At 49.1% G+C, this 26030-nt stretch overlaps 1 protein-coding gene and 2 pseudogenes across 1 annotated transcript; 1 reads left to right on the forward strand and 2 right to left on the reverse strand.

The window, feature by feature from the left end:
• Positions 1-1823: 1823 nt before the first annotated feature.
• On the forward strand, positions 1824-2651 carry LOC144135471 (uncharacterized). The gene has a single exon (XM_077668129.1). It carries the CDS (start codon positions 1862-1864, stop codon positions 2450-2452), a length of 591 nt encoding a protein of 196 aa, XP_077524255.1. The 5' UTR covers positions 1824-1861; the 3' UTR covers positions 2453-2651.
• A 12705-nt stretch (positions 2652-15356) lies between these two features.
• Positions 15357-15568, reverse strand: LOC144135565 (U2 spliceosomal RNA; annotated as a pseudogene).
• A 5320-nt stretch (positions 15569-20888) lies between these two features.
• Positions 20889-21095, reverse strand: LOC144135636 (U2 spliceosomal RNA; annotated as a pseudogene).
• Between the last annotated feature and the right edge of the window lie 4935 nt (positions 21096-26030).

Below are 26030 nucleotides of genomic sequence, written 5' to 3' on the forward strand. Positions count from 1 at the left end.
CAAGCCGAAAGAATGTTACTTACGCGGGCTTAATTCAGTCCTGGAACAGAAAGTAGTGTTAAACTCTGTGGTTGTGTTCGTCCAAAAATCACACGGGTATAGTAGAAGCGTCGATGCTCAAATTCTCGGCGGTCACCTTTAAATTGAAAGTGCAGACATACCATCGAACGACTAGTGTGCTTGACCTGTGCACAGAACACGCAGATGCCCGAACGAGAATCCAGGAAAAATAAATGCCTCAGTTTTGAGGGTATGAGCTATAGGGAGCATTTCCAAACGTCCTCACATTATCGAGTGTTGTTTGCGGTCCAAGCGCTTCTACATTTTTTTAAATAGTCTATTGCTTAAAGTACCTGCTCCAAAATCCTTCATTTGTGGTTCTTAAGTTCAAAACTTTGGACACGTCAACAAATCTCCATTGCCGGGTCACTTCGTATTAAGACCTTCACGTAACAGACGCTCAGTGCTTCGGCGCTCAGGCTTAGTTGCTGAACCGAATATTGTGGGTTCTAAACCTCATTTAGAGAGAACTGAAATGCAAAAACGCCCATGGAGTTTAAAAAAAGTCCAAAAATTCGCACGGAGACACTCCATTCAGCCCATGAGCATCTTTTCGGGACGGGAGGCGGTTTTCCTAGCATTGCAGGATGTCTGAACCTTGATTATGCCTAGCAGGGTTGTGCGAGTATTTGACCTATTATACGTACTTATATGAACACTTTGCTGCGCTTTGTTCTTCCTGGTTATTGAATCGGCCTGTTCTTGATATCCGATGAAGGCTTCGAATATAACTTGGGTACTGTTAAATTTCTGCATCTTTCCCATTGTACCCCCTTGTGCTAGATCTTAAAGTAAGGCTACAGAACAACAGCAAGTGCTACACACGAGGAACTTTGCTCCACCTCTGTTTGAAGGACAGCGATTTTTTATTTATTTTTTTCCTGTAATAAGTGCTTCGTTATGCCTAAGAAGTACTTGCAACTGGGCTTGTTGGTGCGTATTCGTGAAAGACATGCTAGCTCAAAAATGGCAACACGGACGAGTAAGGGAACAGGACGAGCGTTATGCCTATATCCGAGCTATTACAGCACCTTGACTGCTGGGTTCTTGAGAAAGCTTGTCGCGGGGAGGACATGGTTACAGCCTGCAACCACCAGAGAAGAAAAACTCAAAGGGCAGATATGGTTGCGAGGACGGAGGTTGTGTTCTTTGTAGAGGGTTTAGTGGCGGGGGGGGGGGGGGGGGGGTGTTGGTATTGTATTATTCCGTCTGAGTCTACGGTCCTCGGCAGCCGAACTGCGACTATGAGGCTGGGGAAGTCCTATGTATGCACCAACCCAAGCAGCACAGGTAATATTGGGAAATTATGGTTTCACACTGGCCCTTTGTAGGACCAGCCGTTGTCATTATATTCCAAATATTGGGCCTGTTACCTAAGAAAAAGTTCGTGACTTGGTAAGGAAGCGTAGAATTAATAGGCGTTCCAAAATTTTTACAAAAATTCTGACCATTCACTGAAAAGCATCAGCAGATCCACTGTTCTGAGGCGTAGTCATCCCCCGATGTGATTGGCCAGAGTGCGTTCTAAGGTTGGCCGCGAGGTCACCACTGTTCGTGTCCACGCAATATAATCTGAAGATAGTTGAGGCTCACCTTCATAGGGTTTGATTTGAAGCTCAAAGCAACCTCACTAATTCTGTTGTAGAATCTGATCTTGGTGACTTAAGCACATACATTCCATTAATTAAATGCACCCCATATTTTCTACTTCTCAGGTGCTCGACTGGCAAAGACACTGTCCCCCGGCAACATGTGTATCATCTTCAAAGAACTCCTGCTTCTCGTCGCCATCTTTCCGCTGATGACGTCATCGGCGCCTCACCAATCAGCGTCGTCGCCAGCTCACACGCGGCGCAGCGGCGGCAGACCACGCCCTATCGGCAACGGGTCTCCCGTCGAGCGCGTGCTGAGGTCCGACGGCGGTCCAGGACTGGTGCTGGGCCAGGCCATCCTGGTGCGAGGCAACTTCCGCCGGAGCGGACACCACCGCCGCCAGCACAAGCAGCAGCAGGACGAAGGCCAGCACCAGCAGCCGCTCAGGGACTGGTGCCAAACAGCTCCGCTCATGCAGCGGGTGTGGGAACAGGGCTGCCACCCGGCGTTGCTGCGCAACCGCTACTGCTTCGGCCAGTGCAAGTCCTTCTACGTGCCGCACGGCTCTACCGTGGCCGTCGGTGGCGCCTCTGGCGGCAGGAACGGCACCGCGCTCAGCGTGGTCGGCGTGGGTCGAGGCGGAGCGGCCGCGTTTGTCTCGTGCGCCGCTTGCAAGCCGGTCAAGTTCCGGACCGTACTAGTCACGTTTGTGTGTCCCGGCCAGAAGCCGCCTCTGCGCACTAGGCCGTTTCAGCGCGTGCACAAGTGCCGATGTCTGGCTGTGGACTCGTCCCCGTGACGTTGCGGCCGTGTCCCGCACGGGATGTGATGAGATTGGAGTTGATGAAACTCGTTCGTGCTCGCGTGCGTGTGTGAGGAGTTAATTCTTTGGTGCTTGTTGTTTTTCTTTGTGTGCGTGCGCTGCTCATCACGACCTCGGCATTTTCAGTGACCTTAGATCAGCCCAGGACAAGGTGTACGTGTCTTGACATCATTACGTCGCTGTGACGGCGTGGCACGTATGCCGTCAGCCTCGCGGGCGACCGTTGCTCCGTTTGCCGTGACCCTATACCGTGGAGCTGCCCTTGTCTGGAATGCCTGCATGCTGTAAGAAGTTGCGAGAGCGACGCGTCAGCTTCGAAACGTCGCCAGACCGGAGCGTTCCCATTGGCTGGAAGAAAGTGCCATCACAGGAACGGAGCATTCCGATTGGTTGGAGAGAAGTAACGTCATAGACTGGAACATTCCCATTGGCTGAACGAAAGTGACGCAATTTCTGGTAAAGGCATCGACAGCTGCTAATGCTATCGCATTGCCTACACATAACGGATTTAGGTGTCTCCGTGAGTTTTTTTTTTTGTTACTGCAATATAGGTACGTATGCATAGGAAAAGGATATTAAAACATCACGAGGTCATGAAGATAAAACCGAAAATATTTCGACTACTGATGTGGAAGCTGTCGCCTCGCTCTCGTGTATCTTCTACTGCGTAACCGCAGGAACTTTCGCACAGGGCGTGGTTCGATGCCCGAAGACTCAAGCGCCACGCGGAACCCCGGAAAAGACAGCGGCGATTCGTTCGGTCGCCTGGACCCGCCCCACATCTCAGGAGTCTATACATTCCAAAGGTGCATCAGTGCCAAACCAAGACTAAACCATACCTTGGACGTCATCCCTCGGCGTGTAACTAACTATACATGCGCGCCAGCTGGAACTGGACTGGCACGGCTGGCGTGTTTGTTGTGTCCGTTGTGGTCCCTCCATTTCTGTGCCTGTGACATGAATAATGCCCGATCGAACTAGTAGTAGTAGTAGTAGTAGAAAACATTTATTCCAAAAAGGTAGGATAAAGAGGCGAAAATACACGCGAAAATACTAGAATCACGCTTGTTGTGCCAGGGGCGAAACATTGAATCAAATATTGGAAGTTCTCAAGTTATCGCGCCACCTATCGCACACATTAGCTACTAGCCACAACTCAAGCGCAAGAAGCCAAAATGAGGTTGATTCAGAAACTGCCATGGCAAGAACGTCTCGTACCTCGAAAAAAAATCGACCGCAGAGCACGATTGCAGTTCTAATAGAGCTTCGAAAATGGGATATTTCAAGATCATATAGGGATGTATAGTGACCTGCTTTCTGCACAACGACGGCGAAATAGTCAGGGCAGGGTTTTTTTTTTTTTGCTGCCTATACAGTGCCCTTTTTCTACTGGTAATATTAGATCCGCACCCACGACCAACCCATCAAGTTACATCCATCCATGCTAGGCACCAAACAGCAGTTCAGTGCCCTCAGCGGTACGTCAATAATCCCACCGTTAACTACGCTTCAGGTCACAAGACACCCATCCCATGCCTCTCAATCATCCTCAGACTGGAATATTTAAGAATTATTTCACATTTTATGTGTATCATATGCGTATGTACCTAATGAAGAATTATAGTCAGCGTATGTCGCCTATCCTCTGCTTCAAAAAGAGCGCTAAGTAATGTTCTCGATTTCGATATATATGTTTTTTTTTGCAAATTATGTTTAGCGCCTAATTGATTTCAGCGTCCAGGCTAGTTTTCGCTACAGTTATAAAACACACATTGCTAAAATGTCTCTTCATTCGAAATTTTTGGGTTGCAGTCAAAAATCGCCACACCGTTCGCATCGCTTCACCCACAACGAAATATCGCTTATATCGTAACATTCCTTCTTCATGTCACAACACGACGTTCCTTCCTTAAAAGCTACACCTCACTTTGGAAGAGCTATAACTGAACGCTGCCCGCGCTGGTCGCGGAATTTAAGACCTCTGACTGCGTTGCATTTTCAACAAACCAAATATGTAGCGCATATACATTTCACAGGAAAATGAGCATTGGTCTTATTGGAACGCGCTTGAAGACATAATAAAGGAAGAATAAGTTGGAGATGTCTGGAGCCGGATGGCTCAAAACTGTATAGCTGTAAATGGAATAGATTATGTTATACTGTCAAGTTTATTCGCGGTCACAAAGCTTCCGTTATCAAAGAAATGCAGGAATTCACGACACCCTGCGCGCTGCCGCGAAGAGTGGAAATGAGTTGTTGCCTTTGTACATAAGACGAGTGCTGTTCTAGTCCAGCGGTGGTTGCGTTGTCACGTCTTGCGTTGTGCCGTTTTTGTATCGTTCGGCATGCGCCGTACTCTCTACCTGTACCCATTCGTGATGCAACTCAACGCATAATAAAAGTGCCATTGCGAAACAATGCTGGTTGGTCTTGTGACACCGTTCGTCTGACAATGACCCAGTCAGTCATTTCACTGCTGGGTGATGCGCGAAACAAGAACTGGAGGCTACACTTAAGCTCCGCCTTCAGGGTACGACGCGATATTCAAAATTCTCACGTAACTATGTTGTCAAAGACAATATGGCCGACTTCTCATCATCATCATCATCATCAGCCCTACTACACCCACTGCAGGGCAAAGGCCTCTCCCATGTCTCTCCAATTAACCCTATCCTTTGCCAGCTGCATCCACCCTTTGCCTGCAAACTTCTTAATCTCATCCGCCCATCTAACCTTCTGCCGCCCCCTGCTACGCTTACTTTCTCTTGGAACCCACTCCGTTACCCTTAAAGACCAGCGGTTATCTTGCCTTCGCATTACATGCCCTGCCCAAGCCCATTTCTTTCTCTTGATTTCGACTAGGATGTCACTAACCCGTGTTTGTTCCCTCACCCACTCTGCCCGCTTCCGATCTCTTAACGTTACACCTATCATTTTTCTTTCCATGGCTCGCTGCGTTGTCCTTAACTTAAGCTGAACTCTTTTCGTTAGCCTCCACGTTTCTGCCCCGTAGGTGAGTACCGGTAAGATTATGCTGCTGTACACTTTCCTCTTGAGGGAAATTGGTAAACTGCCACTCATGATCTGCGAGAATTTGCCATATGCGCTCCACCCCATTCTTATCCTTCTAGTTATCTCCCTCTCATGATCCGGATCAGCTGTCACTACCTGCCCTAAGTAGACGTATTCCGGCACAATTTCTAGGCTCTCGCTGCCAATTGTGAACTGTTGTTCCCTTGCTAGGCTGTTGAACATTACCTTGGTTTTCTGCATGTTAATTTTTAGACCCATCGATCTGCTCTGCCTGTCTAACTCGTTGATCATGATTTGCAGTTCACCTCCTGAGTGACTCAGCAAGGCAATGTCATCAGCAAATCTCAGATTATTTAGGTATTCTCCATTTATTCTTATTCCCAACTGTTCCCAATTCAGGCCTCGAAATACCTCCTGCAAACATGCGGTGAACAGCATTGGCGAGATCGTGTCTCCTTGCCTGACGCCCTTCCTTATTGGAATTTTATTGCTGACTTTATGGAGGACTATAGTAGCTGTGCAGTTGCTATATATATCTTCCAGTATTTTGACATAAGGCTCTTCTACCCCCTGATTACGCAATGCCTGTATGACTGCTGAGGTTTCCACTGAGTCGAATGCTTTCTCGTAATCAATGAAAGCTATATATAGAGGTTGGTTATATTCTGCGCATTTCTCTATCACCTGATTGATGGTGTGAATATGATCTATTGTAGAATATCCTTTACGAAAGCCTGCCTGATCATTTGGTTGATTAAAGTCTAACGTTGCCCTGACTCTATTAGCGATTACCTTAGTAAATACTTTGTAGGCAACGGATAGTAAGCTGATCGGCCTGTAATTTTTCAAGTCCTTGGTGTCTCCCTTCTTATGAATTAAGATAATGTTTGCATTCTTCCAAGCTTCTGGTACAGTCGAGGTCATAAGGCATTGCGTATACAGGGTGGCTAGTTTTTCTAGCACGATGTCCCCTCCATCCTTCAACAGATCTGCTGTTACCTGATCCTCCCCAGCTGCTTTTCCCCTTTTCATTGCTTCTAAGGCTTTCTTTACTTCATCTTTCGTTACTGGCGGGATGACGCATTGCTGTGCACTGCTGTCTTTCTCATTAGCGTTCTGATTACATTGGCTACTGTACAGGTCTGTGTAGAACTCTTCGGCTACGTTAACTATCTTATCCATATTGCTAATGACATTGCCCTGCTTGTCTCTTAATGCATACATCTGGTTTTTACCTATGCCTAGTTTCCTCTTCACTGTTTTTAGGCTACCTCCGTTCTTTAGAGCATGCTCGATTCTCTCCATATTAAACTTCTTTATGTCGGCTACCTTGCGCTTATTAATTAACTTTGATAGCTCCGTTAGTTCTATTCTATCGGTAGTGTTAGATGCCCTCATGTTTTGGCGCTTCTTAATCAGATCTTTCGTCACCTGAGATAGCTTCCCGGTATCTTTTCGAACTGTCCTACCGCCTACTTCTACTGCGCACTCAGTAATTATTGACGTCAGGTTATCGTGCATTGAATGAACATCAAGATCATCTTCCTCAGTTAAAGCCGAGTATCTGTTTTGCAGCGCTATCCTAAACTCCTGTGCTTTCCCTCTTACGGCTAACTCGTTAATGGTCTTCTTCTTCGCTAGCTTCTTCCGTTCCCTCTTCAAGTCTAGGCTAATTCTAGACCTTACCATTCTATGGTCGCTGCAACGCACCCTTCCGAGGACGGCCACATCCTGAATGATGCCAGGTTTAGCGCATAGTATGAAGTCTATTTCATTTTTAATCTCACCATTGGGGCTCTTCCAGGTCCACTTCCTGTTTTCTCGTTTGCGGAAGAAGGTATTCATGATCCGTAAATTATTTCTATCCGCGAATTCGACTAATAACTCTCCCCTGCTGTTTCTAGAGCCTATCCCATAGTCACCTACCGCGTGGTCGTCAGCCTGCTTCTTGCCCACCTTCGCATTGAAGTCGCCCATCAGTACAGTGTACTGCGATTTTACTCTATTCATTGCTGATTCTACGTCCTCATAGAAGCTTTCAACTGTCTGGTCATCATGGCTGGATGTGGGTGCGTAGGCCTGCACCACTTTCAGCTTGTACCTCCTATTCAGCCTAATTACTATAGCTGCTACCCTCTCGTTAACACTGTAGAACTCCTCTACGTTGCCAGCTATATCCTTATTAATGAGGAAACCCACACCTAGTTCTCGTCTACCCTCTAACCCGCGATAGCACAGTATGTGTCCGTCCTTTAGTACTGTATACGCCTCACCTGTCCTCCTAACTTCGCTAAGCCCTATCACATCCCATTTAATTCCCGCTAGTTCCTCGAACAGCACTGCTAGGCTAGCCTCACTAGCTAAAGTTCTAGCGTTAAACGTTGCCAGGTTCAGATTGCAATGGCGGCCTGTCCGGAGCCAGAGATTCTTAGCACCCTCCGCTGCGTCACAGGTCTGACCGCCGCCGTGGTCAGTTGCTCTGCAGCCGCTGGGGACTGAGGGCCGAGGGTTAATTGGTTTGATCATAGAAGGTTGTGGCCAAGTACTACACCAGGGTGGCCAAATCTTGCTCTGGTGGGAGAGTGCGTTGTCGGTTCTGGTCACCGAGATAAGGCCGCACTCCAGGCCTGGTTATGCAATTCCATCGACACGCGGATTTTTTTTTTTTTAAACCCGGTGGAGAATTGCGCGGCACCAGGATTTGAACCCCGGTCCTCTTGCACGCGAGGCGGATGTTCTACCTCTACGCCATCGCTGCAGTGGGCCCGACTTCTTAATATATATTTAAAAAAAAAACTTCAAGGGCTGCAGGACAGGCGCTGAGAGTGTGGATAGAATGTAGTAGTAAGTGTTTTTTTATTAAAATAATAATAAAAAGGCAGGAAAGGATTTTTGCTAGCCCCGGCATCTGCCATCGATACTGAAGCACCCGAGCTGGGGCAGCGGAAATAAAGGATATCAGGCAGAATGCAGAAATGAAATGAAAGAGGTGAGGGGACAGGAAGAGAATGTAAGAAACGCATTTTTGAAGAATCCAACAAAACGCGTCGCGTTAGCTCAGTGGTTAGGGCGCTCGGCTACTGATCCAGAGTACCCGGGTACGAACTCGACCGCGGCGGCCGCGTTTCCATGGAGGCGAAACACAAAATGAGCCCGTGTGCTGTTCGATGTCAGTGCATGCTAAAGATCCCCAGGTGGTCGAAATTATTCTGAAACCCTCCAATACGGCACCTAATTCTTCCCTTCTTCTTTCAGTCCCTTATTTATACCTTCCCTTGCGGCGCAGTTCAGGTGTCCAAAGATATATGAGACAGATACTGCGCCATTTCCTTTCCCCAAAAACCAATTATTATTATTATTATCCTTTCTATCGGGGTGCATTTCAGGGTCCTAAAGTTCCTATTGTGAGAAAAGGAATCATTCGGCTATTTAGCCGCGGAGTACCCGGACTCGAACCCGACCACGTTTCGACGGAGGCGAAGCACAAAATGCGCCCATGTGCTGTGCGATGTCAGCGGACGTTGAAGACCTCCAGGTGGCCTAAATGAACACGGAGCCCCCCACTAGGACTCCCATTTCTCATTCTCTACTTTTCCATCATATACGTCTGCTATATCCACTACTGCATATCATGACTCAAAGAAGTTATCTACAGTGCAAACAGACAAATCTTTGTGTACGCTGCATGGCTGACGGCACAACAAATGCATGCAAAGCGGGTGGCCAGTACTTGTTTAAGAGAATTTTATTTTTCCGAAAATATCTATAGTGCTAAAGTCTCTTTACACAAGCGGTCTGGTTTTCAAGGACATCACAATGAGTCATCATTGTGCAGGTATCACATATATGCAAATGACTTTTCAGTGGACAATTCGTGGTTTCTACACGAGCTGGCTTAAAGCAGCTTCATTATGAACTTAAGTGGAATACGAGGAAGGAAAAGATGAGCAACACTCGCCAAACTTCCTACTACGGAAGGATGGGCGTGGACACACCTCTATCGCTAACAACAATGAATTTTGTTCGCCAGCGGAGGAGGAAGGCCTTCTCACTCAACACGACGAGTTCTTCATTCAAGTGTTTCAGCATCAAAGTTCTAAGGCGGTACAGTAAGGGGAACATTGCTTTCTGCGGGCGTCCCCGCAAGACCGCAAGTCCCCTCCTTTTCCAGAGTACATAAACCCACACACATTATTAATTCAACAAAGAAATCAAGACTGTGACTCTGCCACCGCGTGCGCACCTGGAACATGCGCGCTACCAAGCGCCAGAAATTGCGCGCGACTGGGCATTCAAAAACGGCATGGTTCAGAGTTTCAGTTCGACCGCACTGCGGACATGAGGCGGAGGGCGCCATACCCCACGCCGCAAGGCGGTCAGCTGTGGGTAACGCTTCCCATTCGCGAGGGCAGGTAAAATTGGATACATCAGCGGGGAGAGAGCCAAAGATTCTTTGGTTCCGCCTTTTGCGCACTTTCCTGCGCTGGTCTACATTCAGGGTGCGAAACGCAACATATTTGCAAGTTTCACTCGCGGACAATTCTTTCAAATCACAATCAGGTAGTGTGCCCCCAAGAAAATGTAAGGATCTCACGACATATGCATAGAAAGCTGGCGACTTTTCAGCCGGGGCTTTCCCATTTGATAACCCTAAGAAGCGACACGATGTTCCCATCAAATGTGCGGTGAGTGCTCTTCCTCGGTACGCTGTGTCTGAGATAAGGTCCCACATGGCCCTTAAGGCCAATACGCGACACATAACTTCAAGATCCGGGATGCTGAAGCCACCCATGTCGGTGGGCAGCCGGGCAAAAACTCTTGCAACGCTCTCTGCGTGTCCACCCCAGAAGAAAGATCCACACGCTGTGGCCAGCCTCTGGAGGAAGCGGCGAGGATGGTGGTGGTGGTGATAGTGGTTTTGGTAGTGGTAGTGGTCGGACGGCACACCACCACTCTCTAGAAGGAGCACTATGCGACTCTCGCGAAAAGATTCCGGCCGAAACCCGTCGACAAGAAGGCCATTGAGCATGGACAAAAGATGTACATGTATCTCCGTGAACAAAGTTTTGTAAAAAACAAGTGGTAGCCCGTCTGGACCAGCTGCAGCGGAGGCGTTCATTCCCTGAAAAACCAGCGCGAAGCTCTTCCAGCGTGACTGGATTACATAGGCTGTCGCGGCGCTCTTCAGGTGTGCAGGCTATCCCTGAGCAAAATTCACAAACATCTGTATTTAGATCGCTTATGCCTGTGCTCTCAGTTGTAAAGAGGCGAGTACTGGATAGTCAGAACTAGTGTTCACAGTTTGGCGACTGCGAAATGTGCCGAGCCTACCATTGAAACCTCTCGGTTGTCGCCGCAAGGAACACACGAGATTGCTCTGGTCTTTTCATGCATTGGCTCCAAATTATTTCGTTTTGCTCTGGGAGCACTGGGTTAGGCGAATAATTGATTCTTCATTTATTAAAGGCGCACATTTTTATCATAGCATGTTGCAGCTCCGGTTTTGAATAACCGTGCCGGAGAACATTAAAATCCGCGGCGGTGGCTCAGTGGTTAGAGCGCTCGACTACTGAGCCGGAGTACCCGGGTTCGAACTCGGCCGTGGCGGCCGTGTTTCGATGGAGGCGAAAATCAAACTGTTCCCGTGTGATGGGCGATGTCAGTGCACGTTAAAAAACCCCAGGTGGCCGAAATTATCCTGGAGCCCTCCACTACGGAACCTCTTTTCCCTTGCGGTGCAGTTCAGGTGCATTTCATTTCTCCATTCTGCCGGCAATCCTTTATTTCCGCTGCCCCAGCTCAGGTGCTTCAGTATCGATGGCAGATGCCGGGGATAGCAAAAATCTTTTCCTTCCTTTTTGCTATTACTGATCCGGAGTTCCCGGGTTCGAACCCGACCGCGGCGGCTGCGTTTTTATGGAGGCAAAACGCTAAGGCGCCCGTGTGCTGTCAGATGTCAGTGCACGTTAAAGATCCCCAGGTGGTCCAAATTATTCAGGAGCCCTAAACTACGGCACCTCTTCTTCCTTTCTTCTTTCACTTCCTCCTTTATCCCTTCCCTTACGGCGCGGTTCAGGTGACCGCCGATATGTGAAACAGATACTGCGCCATTTCCTTTCCCCCAAAACCAATTATTATTATTATTATTTTTGCTATTATTTTTAATAAAACCACTACCACCACCAGTTCAGGTGTCCACCGAGGTATGAGAGACAGTTACTTCTCCATTTCGTTTCCTAAAAAAAAGAAAACTGGTCTTTGGGGAAAGGAAATGACGCAGTATCTGTCTCACATATCAGCCGACACCTGAACCGCGCCGTAAGGCAAGGGATAAAGGAGGGACTGAGAGAAGAAAGAGGTGCCGTAGTGGAGGGATCCCGAATAATTTCGCCCTCCTGGGGATCTTTAACGTGCACTGGCATCGCGCAGCACACGGGCGCCTTCTGCGTTTCGCCTCCAACCGAAACGCGGCCGCTGCGGTCGGGTTCGAACCCGGGAATTCCGGATCAGTAGCCGGGCGCCCTAGCCACTGAGCCACCGCGGTGGGTTTTCCTAAAAAAAAATAATAATAATTGGTTTTGGGGGAAATGAAATGGCGCAGTATCTGTCTCATATATCGTTGGACACCTGAACCGCGCCGTAAGAGAAGGGTAAAGGAGGAAGTGAAAGAAGATAGGAAGAGAGGTGCCGTAGTGGAGGGCTCCGGAATAATTTCGACCACCTGGGGATCTTTAACGTGCACTGACATCGCACAGCACACGGGCGCCTTAGCGTTTTTCCTCCATAAAAACGCAGCCGCCGCGGTCGGGTTCGAACCCGGGAGCTCCGGATCAGTAGCCGAGCGCCCTAACCACTGAGCCACCGCGGCGGTTCCTCAAAAACCAATTTTCATTTTCAATGCATTGCAATAGATATCAGTTACCGATGGCGCACATTTTAAGGAGGTGATACGAGCAAATAGAAGGCGGGCGGTAACCATCTCACCTGAGGAGTTCCTCAGAGTACTCAGTGACAGGGCATGTTTATATATGGCTAACTGCGCGCGTGTACAGATCAGGAGTACGTATTGAAATCCGGCCTCGTTTCGATGAAGGCGAAACGCAAAAGGTGCCCGTGTACTGTCAGGTATCGGTGCAAGTTCAATAATGGTTTGGTTTTCGGTTTTTGAGAAAAGGAAAAGACGCAGTAACTGTCTCGCGAAATTCTAAAGGCCCGTGTGCTGTGCGATGTCAGTGCACGTTAAGATCCCCAGGTGGTCGAAATTATTCCGGAGCCCTCCACTACGGCACCTCTTTCTTCCGTTCTTCTTTCACTCCTTCCTTTATCCCTTCCCTTACGGCGAGGTTCAGGTGTGCAACGATATATGAGACGGATACTGCGCTTTTTCCTTTCCCCAAAAACCAATTATTATTATTATTATCATCTCTCTTTCTCACCATCGCCACATGTAATAATAATAATTGGTTTTGGGGGGAAAGGAAATGGCGCAGTATGTCTCATATATCGTTGGACACCTGAACCGCGCCGTAAGGGAAGAGTAAAGAAGGGAGTGAAAGAAGAAAGGGAGAGAGAGGTGCCGTAGTGGAGGGCTCCGGAATAATTTCGACCACCTGGGGATCTTTAACGTGCACTGACATCGCACAGCACACGGGCGCCTTTGCGTTTTTCCTCCATAAAAACGCAGCCGCCGCGGTCGGGTTCGAACCCGGGAACTCCGGATCAGTATCGCCACATGTATCAAAGCACGAATGAGGCGTCCGCATGTCCAGGGAGCCAGTCATCGGCCCTTACTTTCTTCAAAGCCATCGCCGGGTGGTGGTGGTAGTGGTTTTATTAAAAATAATAGTAAAAAGGAAGGAAAAGATTTTTGCTAGCCCCGGCATCTGCCATCGATACTGAAGCACCTGAGCTGGAGCAGCGGAAATAAAGGATAGCAGGCAGAATGGAGAAATGAAATGAAAGAGGTGAGGGGACAGCAAGAGAGGATAGGGGGAGAAGTAATATGTACAAACTATTTACACAATAAGAAATGTGTCCAGGTTGTGCGCTTGATTAGTTCATTTTAGAGGAATTAAATCACACACGCGCACAGCACTGTGATGGTTACAACTGGAGTGGGGCGTCCAGTTATTAATCGTTCAAGGTAGAACTCGCGGAGCGTTCGGTCACTGCGTGTAACTACCTGACGGAGAACAGACGGGACGTCAAGCCCGTGTGTTCGAGGAATGCACAGAGGCTCATCAAAGTTCGCTCACGAGTGCGCGCACTGCCCTGCGGCCACAATAGCGTCTTGATGGAGTCTGGTAGTATGCCTTGCGCCCTATAGTCCGCGAGCATATCGCGACGAGCATCGGCGAACGCGGCACAGTGAAGGAGCAGGTGTTCTAGTGTTTCCACTGCACCGCATCCGTCACACACATCACTCGTCGCGATTCCGTGACGCACCCGTCGTTCCCAGGGCCACACGCAGCCAATGCGCGCGCGGAGGATCATTGCACGTTGTGACCGTGTAAGTGCGCGACAGCCGGTGACACTGTCGATGCGCTCACCTCCCGCGATGCGTGGGTCGGGGTGCTGCTTTCGGAGATGGTCGTGAATGGCCGCACGCACGTCCTCCAGCGCAAGGGGCAGATCGCTGGCAGGTAGTTGGTGTGCAGCGGTCGTGAGGTCGTCAGCTTCTTCGTTGCCGGCGATGCCGCAGTGACCGGGCACCCACTGTGCACGCACGGCACAACCTCTCTGCGCGAGGCGCTCGATGCGCGAGCGAATTTCCCGCACTAGTGGGGTACCGCGGCCGTTAGACTGCAGGCGGCTGAGGGCGGCGCGGGAGTCGCACAGCAGAGCACTCCTTTGCGGCGGAGGCCGAGGGTGAGCAGCAGGTCCAGCCCAAGCCGGATCCCCATCAACTCCGCCGTGGTGGAGGAGCCCAGGAAGGCTGCGTGTTGCTGGCTGTGCAGTTGCAGGGCGGGGATGGTGGCCGCCGCAGCAAGGGAGCAGCTGTCGCGGGCCACTGAGCCGTCGGTGTACACGAGGAGATGGTCCTGGAGCTCCTCGTGTATGACGGCTCTAGCCAGCTGCTGCACAGCACAGAGGGGTGTGCTCCACTTTCCCGCAATGCCGACGATCTCTCGCTGTACCTCCGAGGCAGCAGGCCAGGGCGCGCAGGAGCCGTAGGGGGGTGGGCCTTGTGTCAATTGCTCATACTCGAGCAGCGCCGCGCCCATTCGTGAGCGCATCGCCGGGTAGAACATTGTCAACACCAACCCTAATGAACACAGTGAACGCCGACATCTTTCGCTTTGTGTATCCAGGATTAGCTGTGCTAATACACAATCCACATTAATTTTTATTCTTGCTCCCATATTTTCTTGTTTTTTTACCAAACATTAACAGCACGCAAGTTATTTACCCCTGCGGCGTGTTCTTCTCAGGTTGCAATCTGAGATGCTTTTGAGCCAATATCGCCGTCTAAACCAAGCACTCGAAATCAATTTTTATTCTTTTTTTATCCCCCCTAGCCAAGAATTACCCCATGCAAATCATTTAAACGATTTCCTTCGGGATGTCTGTTACCTTTTGGGTCGCATTATGAGACGTTTTGGAGCCAAATTTCCCATTTAAAAGCTGACATGAGCCGGAAGCTGAAACCAGAAGTTGCTGCACTACACTGCTGCGCATGCGTAGAACACAAGATCTGTCTGTCCGTCTGTCTGTTGTTGCCAGGAAGAAACAAAAGGAAAGCGCACAGGCCTGCTCACTGGCTCTAGCCGAGCCACAATCGCTACCACGTGCAGATAGTAGGAGAGTTGAAATATGGGATAGAAAGACAGGATAGTAAAGACGCGCTAAAGACAAGGCCGATCCCGGAGGTAGTGCAATACCGGGCCAACCGGTGGCGGGAGTGAAGCATCCTTCAAACTCTCCGCCACATTTACAAAAATAAGTCCAACTTGGACCCGTAACAGATACTCTACGGGGTCCGGACATTCGCAGAACACAAGATCGCGCGTCGGCGAATGTTAGTGGTATATAGTCATGCCACTGCGCCAGGAGTGGTATGACTCCCAGGGATCTAGAATGCAAAGTCGACAATGACGAGGCGCTAAAAGATGAAAGAACGAAGACGTCAAGAACGAAGAATAGAAAAAATTAAAAAGAAATCTGCCTGTGGTCAATGAGCGTATAGTTCGCAACGGGGACCGCTCACGCATTTCCGTCCTCTTTCCCAAGTAAGCGCTAGTGAGTTTTTTTTTCTTTTTTTAAGGGATCCTTCTTATGCACTGAGCATGCGCACGTAGCAAAAGTGAACCCCGCCGCGGTGGCTCAGTGGTTAGAGCGCTCGGCTACTGATCCGGAGTTCCCGGGTTCGAACCCGACCGCGGCGGCAGCGTTTTTATGGAGGCGAAACGCTAAGGCGCCCGTGTACTGTGCGATGTCAGTGCACGTTAAAGATCCCCAGGTGGTCGAAATTATTCCGGAGCCCTCCACTACGGCACCTCCTTCCTTTCTTCTTTCACTCCCTCCTTTATCCCTTCCCTTACGGCGCGGTTCAGGTGTCCAACGATATATGAGACAGATACTGCGCCATTTCCTTTCCACAAAAAACCAATTATAAGCTGCTACTTTAACCTCGCCCAAGTCTGGGAGAGGAAAGCCCCGTATCGACTTGCAACTTTGAATTTGTTGCAACAGCGGTTCTGTGCAAAGGACGAAAAAGAATTTATGACAGTGGGCAGCCCTGGAGTATTCCGCGGCTCACTGGAATGGGGTCGGTTATCTGATCGTTCACTGCGAGGCTTGCTGCTAAGTCGGTGTACAACAATCTCAAGACGTCTATCAGACGCCCTGGGAAGCCAAAGCAGTCTAGAACCGTGAAAAGGTAGTCACGCTCAAGGCGGTCAAAGGCTTTTTCTTGCCGCGGCGGCTGCGTTTTTATGGAGGAAAAACGCTAAGGCGCCCGTGTGCTGTGCGATGTCAGTGCACGTTAAAGATCCCCAGGTGGTCGAAATTATTCCGGAGCCCTCCCCTACGGCACCTCCTCCTTCCTTTCCTCTTTCACTCCCTCCCTTATCCCTTCCCTTACGGCGCGGTTCAGGTGTCCAACGATATATGAGACAGATACTGCGCCATTTCCTTTCCCCCAAAAAAACCAATTATTATTATTGATCTAAGGAAACAAAAGCTCCCGAAATCTGCGTGCGCGTAACAAAAGTGAACAAATCACGGGTTAAAGCTAGTGACGAAAAAAATTGTGCGTCCTGGAACACAACATTGTCTGAGCGTTGCTTATTATGTCAGGAAGAGCTGACGTTATGCGGTGTGCTAATATTGCAGCTAGTATTTTATAATGGGAGTTCAGGAGGGAGATAGGCCTCCATGCTTTTGGGTCGGACGGCACACCACCACTCTCTAGAAGGAGCACTATACGACTCTCGCGAAAAGATTCCGGCCGAAACCCGTCGACAAGAAGGCCATTGAGCATGGACAAAAGATGTACATGTATCTCAGTGAAGAAAGTTTTGTAAAAAACAAGTGGTAGCCCGTCTGGACCAGCTGCAGCGGAGGCGTTCATTCCCTGGAAAACCAGCACGAAGCTCTTCCAGCGTAACTGGATTACATAGACTGTCGCGGCGCTCTTCAGGTGTGCAGGCTATCCCTGAGCAAAATTCACAAACAGCTGCTTTTAGATCGCTTATGCCTGTGCTCTCAGTTGTAAAGAGGCGAGTACTGGGTAGTCAGGTGTCCACGGTTTAGCGACTGCGAAATGAGCCGAGTCTACCATTGAAACCTCTCGGTTGTCGCCGCAAGGAACACACGAGATTGCTCTGGTCTTTTCATGCATTGGCTCCAAATTATTGCGTTTTGCTCTGGGAGCACTGGGTTAGGCGAATAACTGATTATCCATTTATTAAAGGGCGCACATTTTTATCATAGCATGTTGCAGCTCCGGTTTAGAATAACCGTGCCGGAGAACATTAAAATCCGCGGCAGTGGCTCAGTGGTTAGAGCGCTCGACTACTGAGCCGGAGTACCCTGGTTCGGACTAAAGCCCCTCCATGACGTTTTTTAGCGGTAGCGTCATGGAGGGGCTTTAGTTCGGACTCGGCCGCGGCTGCCGCGACGGGTTTTCCTCAAATTAAATTAAATTGGTTTTTTTTTTTGGGAAAGGAAATGGCGCAGTATCTGTCTCATATATCGTTGGACACCTGAACCGCGCCGTTAGGGAAGGGATAAGGGAGTGGGTGAAAGAAGAAAGGAAGAAAGAGGTGCCGTAGTCGAGGGCTCCGGAATAATTTCGACCACCTGGGGATCTTTAACGTGCACTGACATCGCACAGCACACGGGCGCCTTAGCGTTTTTCCTCCATAAAAACGCAGCCGCCGCGGTCGGGTTCGAACCCGGGAACTCCGGATCAGTAGCCGAGCGCCCTAACCACTGAGCCACCGCGGCGGTTCCTCAAAAACCAATTTTCATACGGCGGCTGCGTTTTTATGGAGGAAAAACGCTAAGGCGCCCGTGTGCTGTGCGATGTCAGTGCACGTTAAAGATCCCCAGGTGGCCGAAATTATTCCGGAGCCCTCCACTACGGCACCTCTCTTCCTTTCTTCTTTCACTCCCTCCTTATCCCTTCCCTTACGGCGCGGTTCAGGTGTCCAGCGATATATGAGACAGATACTGCGCCATTTCCTTTCCCCCCAAAACCAATTATTATTATTATTATCAATGCATTGCAATAGATATCAGTTACCGATGGCGCACATTTTAAGGAGGTGATACGAGCAAATAGAAGGCGGGCGGTAACCATCTCACCTGAGGAGTTCCTCAGAGTACTCAGTGACAGGGCATGTTAATATATGGCTAACTGCGCGCGTGTACTGATCAGGAGTACGTATTGAAATCCGGCCTCGTTTCGATGAAGGCGAAACGCAAAAGGTGCCCGTGTACTGTCAGGTATCGGTGCAAGTTCAATAATGGTTTGGTTTTCGGTTTTTGAGAAAAGGAAATGACGCAGTAACTGTCTCGCGAAATTCTAAAGGCCAGTGTGCTGTACGATGTCAGTGCACGTTAAGATCCCCAGGTGGTCGAAATTATTCCGGAGCCCTCCACTACGGCACCTCTTTCTTCCGTTCTTCTTTCACTCCTTCCTTTATCCCTTCCCTTACGGCGAGGTTCAGGTGTGCAACGATATATGAGACGGATACTGCGCCATTTCCTTTCCCCAAAAACCAATTATTATTATTATTATCGTCTCTCTCTCTGACCATCGCCACATGTATCAAAGCACGAATGAGGCGTCCGCATGTCCAGGGAGCCAGTCATCGGCCCTTACTTTCTTCAAAGCCATCGCCGGGTGGTGGTGGTAGTGGTTTTATTAAAAATAATAGTAAAAAGGAAGGAAAAGATTTTTGCTAGCCCCGGCATCTGCCATCGATACTGAAGCACCTGAGCTGGAGCAGCGGAAATAAAGGATAGCAGGCAGAATGGAGAAATGAAATGAAAGAGGTGAGGGGACAGCAAGAGAGGATAGGGGGAGAAGTAATATGTACAAACTATTTACACAATTAGAAATGTGTCCAGGTTGTGCGCGTGATTAGTTCATTTTAGAGGAATTGAATCACACACGCGCACAGCACTGTGATGGTTACAACTGGAGTGGGGCGTCCAGTTATTAATCGTTCAAAGTAGAACTCGCGGAGCGTTCGGTCACTGCGTGTAGCTACCTGACGGAGAACAGACGGGACGTCAAGCCCGTGTGTTCGAGGAATGCACAGAGGCTCATCAAAGTTCGCTCACGAGTGCGCGCACTGCCCTGCGGCCACAATAGCGTCTTGATGGAGTCCGGTAGTATGCCCTGCGAACTATAGGCCGCGAGCATATCGCGACGAGCATCGGCGAACGCGGCACAGTGAAGGAGCAGGTGTTCTAGTGTTTCCACTGCACCGCATCCGTCACACACATCACTCGTCGCGATTCCGTGACGCACCCGTCGTTCCCCGAGCCACACGCAGCCAATGCGCGCGCGGAGGATCATTGCACGTTGTGACCGTGTAAGTGCGCGACAGCCGGTGACACTGTCGATGCGCTCACCTCCCGCGATGCGTGGGTCGGGGTGCTGCTTTCGGAGATGGTCGTGGATGGCCGCACGCACGTCCTCCAGCGCAAGGGGCAGATCGCTGGCAGGTAGTTGGTGTGCAGCGGTCGCGAGGTCTTCTTCGTTGCCGGCGCTGCCGCAGTGACCGGGCACCCACTGTGCACGCACGGCACAACCTCTCTGCGCGAGGCGCTCGATGCGCGAGCGAATTTCCCGCACTAGTGGGGTACCGCGGCCGTTAGATTGCAGGCGGCTGAGGGCGGCGCGGGAGTCGCACAGCAGAGCACTCCTGGGCGGCGGAGGGCCGAGGATGATCAGCAGGTCCAGCCCGAGCCGGATCCCCATCAACTCCGCCGTGGTGGAGAGCCCAGGAAGGCTGCGTGTTGCTGGCTGTGCAGTCGCAGGGCGGGGATGGTGGCCGCCGCAGCAAGGGAGCAGCTGTCGCAGGCCACTGAGCCGTCGGTGTACACGAGGAGATCGTCCTGGAGCTCCTCGTGTATGACGGCTCTGGCCAGCTGTTGCACAGCACAGAGTGGTGTGCTCCGCTTTCCCGCAATGCCGACGATCTCTGCTGTACCTCCGAGGCAGCAGGCCAGGGCGCGCAAAAGCCGTAGGGGGGTGGGCCTTGTGTCAATTGCTCATACTCGAGCAGAGCCGCGCCCATTCGTGAGCGCATCGCCGGGTAGAACATTGTCAACGCCAACCCTAATGAACACAGTGAACGTCGACATCTTTCGCTTTGTGTATCCAGGATTAGCTGTGCTAATCCACAATCCACATTAATTTTTATTCTTGCTCCCATATTTTCGTTTTTTTTTTTACCAAACATTAACAGCACGCAAGCTATTTGCCCCTGCGGCGTGTTCCTCTCAGGTTGCAATCTGAGATGCTTTTGAGCCAATATCGCCGTCTAAACCAAGCACTCGAAATCAATTTTCTTCTTTTTTTTTATCCCCCCTAGCCAAGAATTACCCCCACGCAAATCATTTAAACGATTTCCTTCGGGATGTCTGTTACCTTTTGGGTCGCATTATGAGACGTTTTGGAGCCAAATTTCCCATTTAAAAGCTGACATGAACCGGAAGCTGAAACCAGAAGTTGCTGCACTGCACTGCTGCGCATGCGTAGAACACAAGATCTGTCTGTCTGTCTGTTGTTGCCAGGAAGAAAGAAAAGGATAGTGCACAGGCCTGCTCACTGGCTCAAGCCGAGCCACAATCGCTACCACTTGCAGATAGTAGGAGAGTTGAAAGATGGGATAGAAAGACAGGATAGTAAAGACGCGCTAAAGACAAGGCCGATCCCGGAGGAAGTGCAATACCGGGCCAACCGGTGGCGGAAGTGAAGCATCCTTCAAACTATCCGCCACATTTCCAAAAATAAGTCCAACTGGACCCGTAACAGATACTCTACGGGGTCCGGACATTCGCAGAACACAAGATCGCGCGTCGGCGAATGTTAGTGGTAGTCATGCCACTGCGCCAGGAGTGGTATGACTCCCAGGGATCTAGAATGCAAAGTCGACAATGACGAAGCGCTAAAAGATGAAAGAACGAAGACGTCAAGAACGAAGAATAGAAAAAATTAAGAAGAAATCTGCCTGTGGTCAATGGGCGTATAGTTCGCAACGAGGACCGCTCACGCATTTCCGTCCTCTTGCCCAAGTGAGCGCCAGTAAGTTTTTTTCTTCTTTTTTTTAAGGGATGCTTCTTATGCACTGCGCATGCGCACGTAGCAAAAGTGAAAATGCACGATTTAAAGACGATGTTTTTGCGCTTTCAGAGACACGCGCGGAGTCGCAACGATCATCATGAGCACCGGCAATGCTCGAGACTGGCTCGAGGTTCGAACGTTGAAGGCAGGCTGCGACCACAGCTCGCGATTTCTGCGAAGGTCTTCGAAAAAGGTGCGAGCCTTATATTATCTCAGTATCGATCTACTAACCACTCGATAGTGGTCAGTAGTTGTTACCGGCGCGGTCAACCGAAGCCGGTCTTCCGACAACGTCGTCTGCCTGGTCCCGTTGACACCGTTTCGCTGTCTTTTCAACCTGTGTACCTGAGTGATACCCTCGCCTTTTACCTCGCTCTTAAGATCCAGGCAAAACGTCGTACAGTAAGTTGATTAAGACGACCAAAGTGTCCTGCAGTTCCGTACGCGTCTGAGATCGTTAGGCTTACACAAACGCGGTAATTGCAATGACCATGACGCATTATGTCATGGCGCAACACCGTTAACGAAATATCGAGAGGCAGAGCACTATGTATCAGTGCTCGTATGGCTTTTGTGCACGATGTATTCGGAGCCCATTTCAACACAGCCAAAATGACCTTACGTTTAGTCTCGTCAATGACAGCGTAAAGCAGACGCGAATACACGTGCGAGAGCGGCTAGCAGGGCGGAAGACTGTCCAACGTAAGTATGACATTTCACTTACCGTGCTCGCAGATGGTAGCCTGATTCTGATTTCTTTTTTATAAATTCCTTCCAGCAAACCCTACCGTAAGTAAGTATAGTAACAGGAATTCATCTCAAATTCGTGTTCCGATGTGCTGGTACGTTCGACTGATTAACGAGGCGCACGTTGAAAGGTGGCTCGGCACATTTCACTTCGGCTGAAACAGTTGTACACACATGTACTGTATACATGCATACACCTCCCCCAACGGAGTCAGAGAAATTCGTGATTGACTCATCAATCGTGAGACTCCTTCGTCGAACATGCGGTAACATGTGGTTAACCGCATGTCGCCGCAGTCTGGCCGCTTTCGCTTTACGACTGTAAAGCGACAAGCTGAGCCTCATCGTTTCATATATTGCATACTTCGGGTATCAATGTAACACTATTTGCCTGTTTATTTTCTTCTACATCCGTCTCGTTATTGTTTCCATCTTTTCAAGCACAGGTTTTCGCGGAAAAGCGACAGTAAAAAAAAAATAAAAATAGCGGACGCCAAGACAATGCCTAGCCTGGGTTTCCCTAGCACAAGAAACCCGTCGAGGTGTTTTCGGAACACTTCCGGTTTGGTGACGTCACGTGGTTGTGACGTCACGCTCACTTAGTCATGGCATGCCATGCGTGCCATGATTACGCATCACGTGCAATTGATGACGTCATCGTAGGTGACGTCATAAGGCGTGACACGTACGAGACGGTGACACCGCAGGAAAAAAAAGCAATGAAGTCGCGATTTGTACGCTACCAGCGAATTCGAATGGGTCGCCATACGTTACGGAGGACTACGGACCGTCTTATGCTGGTAAGTCTTTTTTGTTGTTGTTTTTCGCGGCTACAAAAGTTGGCTACATCGTGCGAAAATACATGCGCTTTCGAAAGCATGCAGGCAAGACAACTCCGCCAGTGCACGTAACTAGTCGAAAAAGCCAAATTTTGTCGAGCCACAGCGCCAAGGGTTATCGCGTTTTCGAAATTCTAAAATCCGACATGGCTATTACTAACGACCGGCTACAAATCTCTAATTAAAACTAGGCTACTAAGTCTAATAGTTAAAGTTAATTATTGGAAATTAGTTAGCCACCCTACCAGATAAGATGATTCACGGGAAGAGGGCAAATACGGGCTGGTTAGTACATTTTTGAAGAACTAGATAAAACAGCGCTACGGAAGACGAGACAAAAGAAGGGCAAACACCAGCGCTGACTAACAATCAGATGGTTTATTGCTACAGGGGAGGTAGCATGCATATAAAGGAAAATGGCGCCGATGCGGGTCAGGCAGATAAAAAAAAAACAGCGGGCATCCATATGTGCACAAAGTTTCGCACAATCTAAAGAAAATAGTGAGCAAAGGAGGCATTAGGATGCTTTTTTTCAGCCAGGAATAAACTTAGCGGATTGTGAAAACGTGTAAACGCGGATGGAAGCAGAAAAAAAGGCTGCCAGAAGAAGCATAAGCGGAAGTTTGTCAACTGTCGTGTTGATGTTGTTTGCAAGATTCCGACCTCATGTGGCAATTTCTACATCGATGAGGCGGGACGCTGCATAAACGATCGACTACGTGAACACGCAAACGATATAGAGAACAGGTCACGCAGAAACCATCTTGCATTGCATTGCGCAGAGTGTCAAGATTGCGACGCGCATCTCAACCGGACCACTATCATCGCCCGATATAAAGATTAAACCTCGAGGCTCATTTCGGAGGCCTGCCATATAACAAGGCTATAGGTGACACCTGTATCAGCAGCCCATCGATAAATCTATTATCTAAGGAACATGCATATGTTAGTGACGCGGCATGTTTTTAATGGGGCTGTGTGGTTGTGCGGTATACTTTCCTCATGTTTTTTTCTTGTGTTTTACTCATGCCATTTTCCTTAATGCTACCTCAGCTGTAGCAATAAACCATTTGGTAGCTATAGTCAGCGCTGGTGTTTGTTTTTCTCTTGTCTCGTCTTCCGTAGCGCTGTTTTATCTAGTTCATGATTCACCGGTCTTATGGCGTCCGCCAACCTTGGCAATACCACGCTGTAAAAGCCATATTTTTGCCTCAGAAATCCTATTCTTGAAAATTGCTTAGTCTTCCTTGTAACACCCGGTAGACAAGACGTTAAGCCCAAACATGTGTCCAAACTAAACTCCCGTTCAGTCAGCAGCAAAAGTTCGCGTGCTGCCTATGCGCAGTATAGCAGACGTATTCTGGCACTGTCGAACAAGCCACCTGACCCCCTGAAACGCCTACAAGCGCTGGAGAAGCTTACTCCCCCCCCCCCCCCCCCCCCCCCCCCCCCCCCCCCGCTGGCACGAATTTGAGGTAGCTGGGTCACGGGATAACGCTGCAATAAATTTAATCCTAGGATCACACATCCTGCAATCTTTTGCTCATTGACTGTACATCAGTCTCAAGCCTCCTGGTCAACGAACGCATTTTTTTTGTCTCTTCTTTGCAGGGTTCGATCCCATCAGCGGTGGTCGAATTGCGATGGAGGCGAAATTCTAGAAGTCCGTGTACCGTGCGATGTCAGTGAACGTTAAAGAACTCAAGGTGGTCGAAATTTCCGGAGCCCTTCACTACGGCGTCCCTCATAGCCGGGGTCGCCTTTGGGACGTTACACCCCCCATAAATGTGAACGGCGTCCCTCATAGCCGGGGTCGCCTTTGGGACGTTAAACCCCCATAAATGTGAACCTATCTTCTTTGCAGGGCACTTGCGATATATCTACGTCGTTTCGAAGCGTCTTCACAGTGCCATATAAACCACCAATGCTGAAGGTCATCCCAGAGCCTTCCACAAGGCGTTTCCCAAAGTTGTCGCCAAGTGAAAAATTAGGCGACAAAAACACGAGAAAAAAAAAACCCTCAAAGTGGTACAATAAGATAAACTGTACAAAAAAGATGGGCGCCAGTCAAAGTCCTCAACTTCTTGTTTGTTTGTTGTTGTCTAGGGTCTCGACTAGACATTTTTTCAGCCAACCCTTACAAAAATGCTCTACAGGCTTTCTATAGACTTCTTATAAACTATATAGCCTCCCTAGAGATATTTCCTTTCGTCTATCCAGTCTATACACAAAAGTGTATGGCCATAAACCTGCAGGTTTTATATGCAATAAGGTCTATAGACGTTATTGACAAAAGCCTGTGACAGTCTATAGACTGTCGAAAGAGATTTTTGTAAGGAAAGAGTTCCGATTCCTTTTTTCTCTGTATCGCTCATGGGTTGGACTTTTCGGTTTAAATAAAAAAAAGTGATAAAAGCACGCTGAAGTTAGTCTTTGAAATTCAACTTTAACCGAAAAAGGTCAGTATTCTTGACACGCAGGGTATAGCTAGTTTGCTGTTTAGTACGGGTTACACTTGGAGTTGAAAATTAACTAAGTAGAGAAGCCAGGGGTGTGATGCGACGATGGTATGGTTGGATAAGCCGCGCAGTAAAATAATTTGAGGAATTTTTCCGCTTGCTTACATAACCTCTCTATGCCAGAAGGCACCACTTCCTCGCCGCCTACTAGCTAGGCACTGTTTGTTCACTGTGGTCGCCCGGTTAGAGCAGTTAGTAAATTAATGAGGTTTATCAACAGCATGCAGGACATTGACACGAATCTGTGCATGGTCGTCATGAAGAGTATCATGTTAGTGCTACCGCGACGATTGAGCCGCAGTTCCAACGCTGCCACCAACACGAAGACCCCGTGATGCCCCGCCCCCTTGCTCAAAAAAGAGCGACAACCAATAGGAAACTTGTCAACCTTGTTTTTAGAGCTAAATTTCCAATTGCGTTCTTATCTGCCAGCTGTCTCATTAAACTTTCGTTATTTTTTTTAATGACGAAAGCAATTCCTTTACAAGCACACCTCGAAGCGCAAAGTTATTGGTAGATTATGTTATTACTGGCAAACTAACTATACGCGTTGACAGAAATGCCGGGATAGACTCCAAGTGACTTTTGACCACACAGAATTGCCACATTAA

Source organism: Amblyomma americanum, chromosome 5, assembly GCF_052857255.1.
Source record: "Amblyomma americanum isolate KBUSLIRL-KWMA chromosome 5, ASM5285725v1, whole genome shotgun sequence".
Taxonomy (NCBI): Eukaryota; Metazoa; Arthropoda; class Arachnida; order Ixodida; family Ixodidae; genus Amblyomma; species Amblyomma americanum.